Source organism: Gadus morhua, chromosome 16, assembly GCF_902167405.1.
Source record: "Gadus morhua chromosome 16, gadMor3.0, whole genome shotgun sequence".
Lineage (NCBI taxonomy): Eukaryota > Metazoa > Chordata > Actinopteri > Gadiformes > Gadidae > Gadus > Gadus morhua.
The window spans coordinates 20,558,213-20,570,947 of NC_044063.1; the positions used below are offsets into that span (position 1 = coordinate 20,558,213).

General features: G+C 44.4%; 2 protein-coding genes across 3 annotated transcripts in view; one reads left to right on the forward strand and one right to left on the reverse strand.

Moving 5' to 3' along the window:
* git1 (G protein-coupled receptor kinase interacting ArfGAP 1) overlaps nt 1-5,062 on the reverse strand; it is a 24,813-nt gene extending 19,751 nt beyond the window's left edge. Inside the window, exons 1-2 of one of the 2 annotated variants that reach the window (XM_030337320.1) lie at nt 4,665-5,062; nt 224-357 (exon numbers count right to left, since the gene is read on the reverse strand). In XM_030337320.1, the coding sequence (XP_030193180.1) occupies nt 224-357; nt 4,665-4,716 (186 nt within the window). In that variant the 5' untranslated portion in view covers nt 4,717-5,062. The remainder of the gene's footprint in view (nt 1-223; nt 358-4,664) is intronic. The other variant, XM_030337321.1, reaches the window with a different exon arrangement.
* Nucleotides 5,063-5,463: 401 nt separating this feature from the next.
* Nucleotides 5,464-12,735, forward strand: part of ankrd13b (ankyrin repeat domain 13B) — a 36,368-nt gene continuing 29,096 nt past the window's right edge. The window contains exon 1 of the mRNA XM_030337327.1: nt 5,464-5,996. Within this exon, the coding sequence (XP_030193187.1) occupies nt 5,889-5,996 (108 nt within the window). The 5' untranslated portion in view covers nt 5,464-5,888. The remainder of the gene's footprint in view (nt 5,997-12,735) is intronic.

Here is a 12,735-nt window from a genome sequence, read left to right on the forward strand (position 1 = left end):
GGTCCCCTGCAATGGAACCGTTAGTAGAACAACCATAGGGACCAGGGAAAATATATCAAATGATATGCTAGAAATTAATAGGCTCCTAGTTTCAGCAGCATAATAGAGGATGCACCGAATCTAACTCCTCCTTGACTGCTTGAGAACACTGAAAATGTATTTATTGGCACAGTAGTCATCAAAGGCGAACGCTGCTCCCCGGACAACGGCGTGCCCTCCTTACCTGGAGCAGTGCAGGGGGCCAGCCGCTGTGCCGCAGGTGTTTCACGATGGAGATGTGTCGGCCCAGACTGCGGTGGACCGAGCAGCACTCATCACAGATAAGAACCCCTCGGTTGATGCTGGTCCAGCCCGGGTCTGAGTGCCAGAGTGACACACACACACACACACACACACACACACACACACACACACACACACACACACACACACACACACACACCAAGTGACAGTTAGAGGGAGAAATACAGATCGAAGAAATTACTTAAGTTGGTACATTTAAAAAAAACTGACTTGTACGACAGCAAGTGGAATTTATTAAACAGTGTAGTCGTACAGTCATGTAGTCATCGAAATGCCCCAAATGCAATGTGAAGACCGCTAAAGAACAAGACCAGCATAATTCTACTTGTTTTGTACTGCCAACTCCCTTATTGAAAATGACCAAATGCGACACTCCTGATCACAAGTAGGTCTGGCAAACTGCAGTTAATTACCGTGATACACTCTAATGGTTAGCCTGAAACGCCACACAGAAAGTAAATTAGCACTTGGGTTCCATTCACTTCACAGAACCCAAGAGATGCATGGGCAGATTGGTTTGTTCATTTCTCCAAGTGGCTGCCCATGTTTCAGTAGAAGGTTTAAGCAAATATGATGGACAAATGATGTTAGCCAGACGGGCAGAGCGTGGGCATCATTGTCTGTTTTGGAGTCGTCGCGGAAGATGTCAGCAGCAAGGACAACCCAGCTTGGCCATGGCCCTGTCCGTTAGGATGTGAGTGGGACACACTGATTCCTCTAATAGCAGCGTTCACCGCAGGACATCACTGTGACTGACACTCAAAGTGCATGCACTGCACGACCACAATCACTGGCTATGGGAGGAAAGAAAGAGTGAAATTACCAAAATGACCATACCCCGGCATCCTGAAAACACAGGCCAAAGGCTTAATCCTTCTATACACCTCATTCATTGTAATATTTTTTGTATTGTATTTACCTGCACTATTTGGAACCCATAGTGCTGACATATGACAATGCGTGTGCGGACTGTGGAGTTGATAGTGAATAATGCAAAACATTTGTGAGTTAATAGCTATTTTGCAAGTAACAATTCCCCTCCGATCACAGGTCCCCCTCCGAGGACTGAGAATCAGGTGACCTTTCCACACAATGATACAGCATTCAAGTCAAAAAACATTTTCAAAATAACGTGCCAGGGGGCGTGAGTCGGTGCTGTTGAGCAAATGGAAATATGGGTATTATTCTGTTCGAGAGCAGCACCGCTGTCATACATGCATACGTTTGAAGAAATCCACACATACAGAAAGACACAGAGTCAACTCTGACCTTTAATCAGTAATAAGCAGCATGGTAAACCTAATGGTGCCTTGCTGGCTGCGTGAAAATGTCAGACCTGCTGTTCTCCTACAGTCGTTGCACTTGTCTAAAAGTTTCCCTTACTCCATTTGATTGTTATTTTGCCTGTTCGGAACGGCATATGGGAAGGAGATTACGATACTGGGGGTCGGGCGACATCAGAGGTTTGATTTAATTTTTGTATTTCCTAGAAATGGAAAGGGACGCTTGGCCCTGTGTTAGTAGAAGAGTGTGTGCCACATACAGAAAGAAGGTAGGAAGGTAAGAAAGGAAATAAGGAAGGAAGATTAGACAAGGCAAGGAAGAAAGGAAGGAAGCAACAAAAGTTATGAAGGCAAGGGAAGGAAGACAATGCTTGTGAGACACAGCCATAGACTAGTCATACAGTCTGGTCGTGTTTTGGCCTGAGGAGCCTGATGTGATGAGCTGCTGACACAATGTACAATTAACAAACAACACATGCGTGTGCACAGCAACATGCGTGCGTACACACATCAGTTGTTGGCGTTATTCTTACACTGGGATAAAACCAGAGGGGTTTACAGCATGACTATAGCTAAAACTGTGCTCTTTTAGCCGGCCGAGGAGAAAGCACTAAATGGTTTTCATAGAGACTCGTTGCCAGTTGGGAGTACCACCAGCCTGTAAGCTCTAAAAGGCTGGTCTACAACCAGGCAATTCCTTAATCTGTGATAAATATAAAAAAGTGTCCCTATAGGATATAGCCCGGCTATCCTGCTAGATCAATGTTACGGCTTAACCATTAAAGCCTTTCATTACGGTATGTATATTATTGGATGCAGAATGTTGGTAGGTTTGTCTTCGTTTTTTGTACACAAAAAGATGTGGCATAAACCACATCTAGTTGTGCATTTTGGATTAATTCACAATGAAATATGGCCAATTGGCCATCATTATCACAAAAGGCTAAAGCTATGAAATTTTACACAGGAAAAGAATGTATCCATATTAGCATCCATACCAAACTCCCACACTGCTCTTGACCACTGATTTTTCAATTCACAGACAGGCTTTGTCCTTCAAGATCTTTCAATACAGCAATGCTACTATTCACATAGCTATGCGTTTTTTTGTTTTGACAAGAGTGCAAGCCAGCAATCAGCAAAAAGGGCTACCAGGAGTTGACAGAATATTCATGAAATGCTTTCAGTAGAAACTAACATCTACACACACAATATCTTCATACCACATTACCCTACATCCAAAAATCGGCCTACTCCCTAGCCCAATTATAGACTACAATATAACCCTTTAGGCGTTATATTTTTATCCCATTGTTATTTAATCTTAGGGTCACAGTATCACTACTTTCAAATCATAGTTCCTTAGAAGCTTCTCAAATTTAGAAAACAAATCAAGTTTAGTGCAGGCTTCTATGTCTGGTAAGTTTGCACAGGAATATCTTTCACTGACACAACTTGTGTTGTCACAGGTGGCGATATTTCAATTCAAAGATTTTGCCTATCAGCGTGGTACAATGTGTGCTAGTGCTACATTATAAGCTCTGCATCCACTCTGCACGACACAAGTCCTCCCAAGGCATGTCTATTACTGGGAGCATCCAAAGTCTTTTCTAGCCATGGCGTTCTTCTGCTGGGTGTGGTGACAAGAGAGGTGGGCTGTCACTTGAGGCTAGGTCAGCATTGTGTTGGGTGTAAATATGACTGTGTGCATGCATGTCATCCAGAGGAGGTTATGTGCACCAACTCTAGATTAAAGAGGGCCATAACCAATAGACCCGTCAACAGCAGCAGTTAACAAAAGTAGGTTGGTCGGTTTGTGCTGAATCAGTTTATTCTATAACAGGCAGCAAAGGATATACAGCTGCACTTTGAAACATGATGTGGCTTCTTGTGTTCAATATTTACTATCAAAGAATGACTGAGATGTGATAGGATATGACCGTGGCAGAAAGGTAAGTACGAAGCAGAGTAGGTCGGGTCATAAATACATGAATTAAGGCTGAAGGATAATCACATTGAAACGACTGCGCACATAGGAACGCATACACACTCCCGACATGGGGAGCAGCTGGAGATAGAAGGGCGGCTGCTATAACCCAGATTTATGCAAACACACAAACATTTACCATGATTTAGCCCATTTCTATTTGTCAGCACCAATGGAATGGGTACAACAATGTTCTGGCATTCAGAAATAGGGGCAGACAAACGCGCATAGTATAGTAACAATAAATATTACTGTTTTCATCACTTAAATCACTCATAAAATGTTATATGACGTCATACCACTATTTACCCAGCCTACTAGTAGTGGCTGTCACTTCGCCTCTGCTTCTCTGTCCTGTTGATTCTAATGTGGGGCAAAACAATAAAAAAAAACTCCGACCGTCCTCGGTAATAGTTGGTGGACGGACGGGCAATCATCATTCTATGGGACAACAAGGGCGTGTTGTGTCAAGGGTTTAGCTGTACAAGGATGACCGTTTCGCTTCACCCACTAGCAAAAGTTAGCTACGCTGTTAGCTACTAGACCGCTAACCTCAGAGCGGTACGGGCGAGAGTGAAGAGCCCGTGTCGTAGTGTAACTCACATAGCGAAGTTAGTGTCCAAACGGAGCTTTATAAATACTATTACTCATGAACGTACTTAGAAAAACTGCATCGAAACCATTCAATTGCCACTGAGGCTACGCTAACGTCCTGGAAGCGTCCGCTAGTCGTTGATATCAAAACAAGTGTCGCCGCTGCCTGGCGGCGGTAGCCGAGACAGCCACACATATGCCACTCAAACTTATCATTGCAGCAATATTGTCATTCTATCAATACTTTCAGCTTTCTACTTACACACATATCTGCTTGATGTAGCAAACCCCTGAGCTACCAGCTACATGTTTTTCTCACAGACTAGTATACGCCTGTTTCATACTGTTTATTTTAGGCCTAACCGACGCCTGGGAACCCTGGCCGTTTTCCTGATCCCAGGATCCGGCTGACGATGACAGCAACCACGGGCCTCAGAGCCGCACACTGTCGCCCTGCCAGCGCATTGTTCCAGGGGATGGTTTTTAGCATTTCGTACCTGGAGCGCTGCAGTCGGCGCAGACCTCCGTCCTTTGGAGCTTCCTGGACATCTCGAAAAAATGCTCCAGTCGGGAAGCGGCTGCTCAAGAGGTGAATAGTCGAAATGATGACGGGTGTTTGTCCTTCTTCCCCGAACACCGACGTCTGCCGTTGCAAGCCCTGAATCCCCGGAAGCCGGGCGATGGGGGTATGATTTCCCAGACCTAACTAGTTTCCCGTTTTTTCGCAGCCACGCCGTCCACCGTCAGTACCGAACCCCCTCTGGACAGTCGGTGGTTGAAGGCTCATATCGAGGGAATAAATCAGGGTAGTGCGGTGAGTGGTTAGAAGTGTGCGCTGCATGGAGAGACAGGCAGCGACGCTCTCTACCTGTCAGTTTCCGCACACACACCCTTGCCCCCCCGCCCCCATCCCTTCGCTCAACAGGGGGGGAATGGCAACCCCCCCAAAATGTTTTCGTTGATTAAATCATCACGTTTCATTTTTGTAATGATACTGGTATTAAATACATAGTCATCGCCTTGGATACCTGGTTTAGAGACAATTATTTTTTTAAGATTTCACTTTTAAAAACTATTAGATAAGTAGGCCTAACCATTGTGCACAAATATATATAGGTCCAAGTATGCCAATTTATTTATTTTAACAATTGAAATGAATAGGCCTATATACACCTATTAACTATCATGATGGGCTTTAATCCGACAACCGGTCTATTAATTTACATTTTGTGCAATAGGGCTATTTATAATAATTTCGCCGTTGGCATGGCTTTTATTTCCGTATTTCTGGATGGAAATTTGGAAGCAGTGCGTTATAATGTTAACCAACTGCTGGTCCGCGATTGGCTGAGTGCGTGTGTTTCGTGGCGGGCTGTCATCCCAGACTCACAGCAGCGCGTTTCAGTCAGTCACCGTTGTGAGGGGAGGAGAGGGCAGATGCTGGTGGCATAGCTGATCGGGATAGGTGGTTCAAAGGAGGAAGATATAGGGTGGCAAGAGGTGGAGGTATTGAGGAGATAATGGTGCAGTTATGTGGCAATCAGTAGTGGGGATCGTCTCTCCGTGCAGTGACTGACGACAAGGCTATACCTACGCCTTTGGCATCAAGCAGGATAAAGGATGGTTATGTTATAGCGTTAGGCTTGACAACAGAGTAGCGTGCACATCGTCCGCGGATACTGAAAGTAAAGAGACATATAAAGGCAAACTATGTTCGCAAGATGATTTCTGCCAAGAAAACTCCGGAGAAGAGTCGTTATCCTATCCACTATTTAGTGTGGCACAGCAAGCATCGGCAGCTGGAGAAAGAGCTTTCAGCGAATGAGCAGGTGAGAGAGAAAAAAAAATTAAGAATATAATATCAGCAGTGGCCTATATCTTATTTATTGACGTTTAAAGGGTGTGGGTCGTGCAATATTCTTTGTGATTTGGCTGGTATTAAGGTGCTATCAAACACTTATTAAAAACTAAGGACAAATAAAAGACGCTTCCCAGTTCCCAAAAATAGAGAAATAAAGGTATGTTTAAGCACACAAGCATACAATTGTATTGAATAATAGGCTATTATTTTCGGGTCATCAGTTGACAACATCTTTGAGCCCCAGTTCTATACCTATTTATTTTGCAGTTGGGTTAAAATAAACAGCCTACTTCTACTTTAATATATAAAAGAAAATGCAGCTATCTTCAGAAGCGGTGTAGCCCCGTATATATTCTGAACAACAAATGTTTGTATGATGTGTATTGTTCAGTGAGTGTGTATGTTGGGAGTGAGCCACGGTGCTCCTTGTATGCTTCAATGCAACCTCCTTTCCCTTCCCCACCGGCACCTAAACCTTTAGTGAGTGGGTGAGACAATGCAGATACTGTAGCATGTGGGCGAAACACTGGCTACAAACCCAGTCCCCACAGTTATGAAGTCATTAAGGTCTTGTACTGGGTGAGCTCTCAAACAAGCCACTTGTCATACCCTTGAGGTATGGTCAGATATTCTCACCCACCGGTGAGAGTGGGAGGACTGTCGCTCCCGAGTCTGTGTGATGATGCGAGGGTGAGGTTCCATATGACAGAGCTCCATCGCGATGACGACACAAGGGCGATCTGCACAATGCTGGATCCTACCGTGCTCCTAAGCGTGCCGGTGTGTGTGATTGTGTGTCGTACGATAGGGATCTTTTTGTCAGTGCAAGAATGGTGCAATTACATTGAGACCACCATCACAAGCAGAGGTGTGCATGGAACTATGTCATGCAAGAATCACACTCTTACACACGACACACATTTTGCGCAAGCATGAGTCGCACACACACAGACACACACACAAACATACAAGCATGAACACAAACATACAAACACACACACACAAGCACACACACACACACACACACACACACACACACACACACACACACACACACACACACACACACACACACACAACATTCTCAATGTTGAGAGTTAGGATGTAAATTAACAAATTCAATATCATCTCAAGGTGTTTTAAAGCAGATGAGATGTTATGATTTCAAATGAGACAGTGTCACAAAGCAGGGGTGACATATTTTTGAAGCAACATGGCTGACCAAATCCTGCCCTGCTTTCGTTCTGCAGTAGCCCGACTCTTCATTTGTAAAGTCACTCACTGTGAGTAGATACTGCTTCTGCTGGTTGCTTCTGTTGTTCCTTCCTTGGCCTAAAAGACCCTCACTAGCATGGCGGATTCACAGTGACATAACCTGTCTTGCTGTTTGGGCAGCATGTTGTTACCCAAGCATTGAGGAAAGCTAACACCAAGAATAAAGCAGAAGCCAATGATCACAATGTTTACAAGAGAATGTAACAAAATCCCCCCTGTGGAAATAGTATTTATAGTATAGTAAGTTAAGATTACTTTGAGCAGTTAGGGTTTTCAAGTCAAGCGTATGAGGAATGATGGGAATGTAATTTATTGATGGTGTGTTCATTTTTATTTTTGCATTATCATGTTGCATTATTTATGCAATTAAAATTAGGATTTTTTTTTGTCTAGGGGGCTTAGTGCAATAAAAACAAAGTTGTACGTGTCCAGAAAACTCCCAGGTTTTATAATTTTCAATATCTTTCTTGCATCGAAAAATCATTCAAATGATCTAGCATTAATATATTCATGGCTCTTGTGTTACGGCCGGTCTTGTTTCGTATTTGGGCGATAAGACTCACAGTGTCTAGAATCAATTATACATCATTTCCTTAATCTAAATTCTACTCATCCTTAAATAATGATCTTGAGAGGGATAGCAAAAAGGCAAGGGAGATAATAAGAGACATCAGATAGGGAAAGAGAGGCTGAGGGTGAGCGGGAGAGATTGAAGGGACATTTGCAATCTCTCCCCAGGGGCATTGTTCCACCTGCTTTTTATGCTAGCTAGCCCCACATAAACTCTCGCCCTCTACGTCCAAATACACGTCACACTTCACCTGGTTTGATTGCAGAGGAGATGAAGTCCTAAGGAGGCAGGTATTAAACTCCAGGAGAGGAACAACATATCCACTACACTTCTTCTTTCTCTTATGGTCTCAGATCTCTCAGAGCTGATTGGTAATGACAGAAAAAAACTCACATTCATGCATATACATCATGCACGCACGCACACACGCACGCACGCACACACACACACACACCACACACACACACACACACACACACACACACACACACACACACACACACACACACACACACACACACACACACACACATCCAGGTGCAATCACACACACAGAAACACTCATGCATATGCAATCACACATACACTCTTTTTGCATTTAGTGATATACATGAATGTACAAGTCCTAATTGTCACAGTTTGGCATCTGTTTAATAACAATGCAGCATGTCTCACAAGCTGAAATATATATTACCTCCCAGAAGCTCGTACCCTGCAAATATTGGAGTTGTCATCACGGCCCTATCAGATCTTGCATCTAATTGGACGTGGCATAGTATATTTCAGGCAGCAAACTGTGTGCCCTCTGGCTAAGATGTGCTATCGACTTGCTAACCTGTGACAGCACATCACACCCTTCTCATCGCTCATTTATCCAGGGCTTTCAGCCGGTCCTGTAGCCACATGCGTACACACCTACACACACACGCACACACACACACACACACACACACACACACTTAAACACACTCAAACAGACACACCACAAACATGCACACAAAAAGCGTTAAGATCACACACACACAGATCATTTCCTAGTTATATAGATATGTTTGTCATCTTGCTTCTGTTGTATGCTTTACAATGTTTGCACAGAAAGGACACAACAAATCTTGGCCTTGGGAGAAAGTTGCATACGATTATTTGTGAGGACTGCAGGCATTGGGGAAGACAGGGTATAGCGCAGGGGGGTGTTGGTGGGGGGGAAGAGGGGATGCTATGGAGGGGCGGGGGTGGAGCAGGGTGGATAATACGCTTTCAAGCCTGATCCTGTTGATCAATGCTATTTAAAGTTGTGACAGTTGATGGATGGAGGATAGAACCTGCCGTCACTTGGCTGGCAGGCACGCACACACGCACTTACGCACACACACACACACACGCGCACGCACACACACACACACACACACACACACGCGCATGCACGCACGCACACGCACACACACACACACAAACACAGGCATGCACGCACAAACACACACACACACACACACACACACACACACACACACACACACACACACACACACACACACACACACACACACAACACAAACAACATATTTCAGTATGAGAAGGAGACAGAATATGCTCAATGGTAATGACCCGTAAAAGTTATGTTGCTTAGATGTAGCAGTGGCATGGCCACCGGCTCCAGTCTTATCCTCAGCAAAAGGAGATCCCGACAGAAACTCACTACCCCCCTGCCAGATCACATGAGCATTATGCACCCCATGCACGATGTCTATTGATCGGTCCATCGCTGACAATGTGGATATTTGGAGCAATAGCTGTTATGTTAGGTTATGTCCTTGCCTCGAAAAACACAAGTCTATTACTATTTTTTATATAGCGTGCTACTGCTGTCCATAGCTGTGAAAACAGGAGCCGAGTTCCTGTTTGCTAGGCTGGCATCCATTCCACCTGGGACTCAGAGGGACCTGAGAACACTGAGTCCTTAGGGAATCCCATTTTCCACAGGCAGCACGTCTTTGAGCTACACATGTGATCAATACTTTGCAAGTAGGATAGAGTATGTGTGTGTGGGTGTGGGTCAGCGGCGGGATGTAGGTGTGTGTGTGTGTGTGTGTGTGTGTTTGTGTGTGTGTGTGAGATGGTGTGTTTGTGTGAGTCTATGTGTGTGCGGTGATGGGTGTGTGGGCGTGTGAGTGTGTCAGTGGCTTGTGAGTGTTTGTGTTTGCCCGAGGGCGTTTGTGTGTGTTTTAAAGAAAGAAAGCGAAAAAAAAATGCTTTGACTGCAGACTGGGTGGAATAATTGTTATATTGGTTATCAATGTTGAGAGAGAGAGAGAGAGAGAGAGAGAGAGAGAGAGAGAGAGAGAGAGAATATGAAAGAGAAGAGAAGGAGAGAGAGAGAGAACCTGTCGAGAGATACTGTAGACACAGAAAGAGGAACATCAAATTGAGGCTAAATGAGAAGGTGGCCCAGGTGAGCTGAAGACAGAGAGACGAGGTAGAGACAGAAGAACACAGATGGGCTGCGGTGACACGAGGAGAATGATAGGGGTTTGATATTTGAAGAAGACAGAAGATCTCCAGAAAAATGAAAGCGTGGGAGATCTTCGCCATTGAAGTATACCATCAATATATATTTCCGTGAGTCAACCTTTTAATGATCCAACGATTGAATGTGGGAGAGAAAAGAGTAAAATGGAGACGAAGAGGAGTGCCAGCGGAGAAATAACTAGATTTACAGCGAGCACAGGGTCTGTGTCTGTGGCCGCCCCAATGTTAGACAACATAAAGGCACAATGAGATTGAAAATGAACAGGGGCCTTGTAAAGACCAGTGGTCTGCCGAACAGAGACAGGAAATGAAATAAAAATACACCCTCTCTTTCCATCTCTCTGGTTCTTTCTCCAAATCTCGTTTTCTCTCCGCCAGTTTTTTTGGTCACATGTCTGCACTTCGTCTGTTTATCTTTGCTTGCTCTCCATCCCTCTATTTTTCTCCCTCCTGTTTCCTCAATGCCATTTACCTCTCCTTTTTTTGGTCAGTCTGTGGTTCCTCGGGCAAGGTGTTAATGGTAATTCAGCGATATAAATTGTTATGGCTGTGCGCTGGCTCAGACAAGCACAGCCGTAAATTCAGCTTGGAGGGTTCATCCCGCCTTTACTGCGGGCTTGCTTCACTTCCCTCACCATCTGCCAAGCACCAGACATTCCCCACCACCTGTCTCCAACCACAAGACCATCTCCTCTCTTCCACTCCCCGTCCTCCTCGTCTCTGCGCTCCCATTGTCATCGCCTATCGTTTAGCTGCTCTACTCTTCTTCTTTCTTCTCTCCTTCCCTCTTTTCTTTGATTCTCCTCTTTTCTCTCCTCAATCTCTTCTCCTCCCCTCCTGATTTCCCTCCCCTCCTTTTCTCTTGCCTCCTTTTCTCCTCTTTTCTCCTCCTCCCCTCCTGTTGCCCTCTCTCAACCACCCTTCTCCCCCGTTGTCCCTATCTTCCCTTCCGTTCTCATCTCCTCTCTTCTTCAAATCTTCTAATCTCTCCTCTCATCCTCTCTTCTGTTCCCTTCCCGTCCGTCCAGATGACTCTGTGTATCCGTCCAACTGTAATTCCCTCCCTCCATTCCCTGCCCAGCCGACACTTCCTCTTCTCTAGCGTAATGAAATCTGAGACCAATCCCTGGCCAAGCAGGGCCACGAGGGGATCAGACGGAGTGAGTTTGGGGGTTTGATTTAGTTAAGTTTCTGAAAGCTTTCAACAGAGACGGAGGGAGAGAGAGAGAGCGAGTGAGAGAGAGAGAGAGAGAGAGAGAGAGAGGGAGAGAGAGAGAGAGAGAGAGAGAGAGAGAGAGAGAGAGAGAGAGAGAGAAAGAGAAATTAGGGTATGACTGAACAACAGAATAATGTGAGGCGAAGAAGGAAGAGAAGCAAACTGCAAGGAGACAGAAAATACAAATTTGAGCCATAGCTGAATATAACATTCCCGGCGACTCAAACTGTAGATGTGTCTTCTCTTTTCTGAAGTCAGCATCACACCAATAGATGTTGTATAGCCCCACCACAATGGATATTTCCCAGGTGCCTGGTGGCCTGATATTAAATTAAAGACAAATAACAATGAGCAAAATATATGAGCATATTAGCAAAATTATGAACACCCTTTAACAACTATAAATTCCCCTCCTTTTCACAACTTTACGATACTATACTTTAGTATATGCTACACGTGAACCTCCTAAGATGGTGCGATTTGTTTGGTTCGATATCTCGGGATATCGGGCAATATCCCATGATTGAGATTTCAAATCGGGATATGGTTTTAATGCGTGTAATAGTTGTCTCGTCACGCTAATAAAAATAAATAAACCACCAAAAAAATCAATTAAATCCCGGCAAAAAGTGTTATCTCGCTTATTTTTCGAGTGTTCACGTGTAGTATATACTAAAACAATTATTCACCTCAGGCTCATCTCACATCAGGTTCAACTCGCCTTCGGCGAATAATGTTAAATATACTAGTATTTGCATGATCTGCACACATGCTGGCACATGCAAAATGCCTCATTCATTCAACAACAACCTTACAGCGAAAATTAGAGAAGTTTGCTTCCTCCACCCACATGTGTGTGTGTTCCCTTTGTTTCATGACCTTTTCATTTGACAACATTCATTTTGCTGTTCAATCCATCAATCAAGTGATGTAACTTTCAGACATGCTGTGCATGAGGAGCCCTGTCTTTTGCTTCCTCTCTGATAGAGGTTCACAAACGAGATCCCACTCATAATCATTTTTAATTTCCCTCTCTCTCTCTCTCTCTCTCTCTCTCTCTCTCTCTCTCTCTCTCTCCGTCTATCTATCTATCCATCTATCTATCCATATATCTCACTC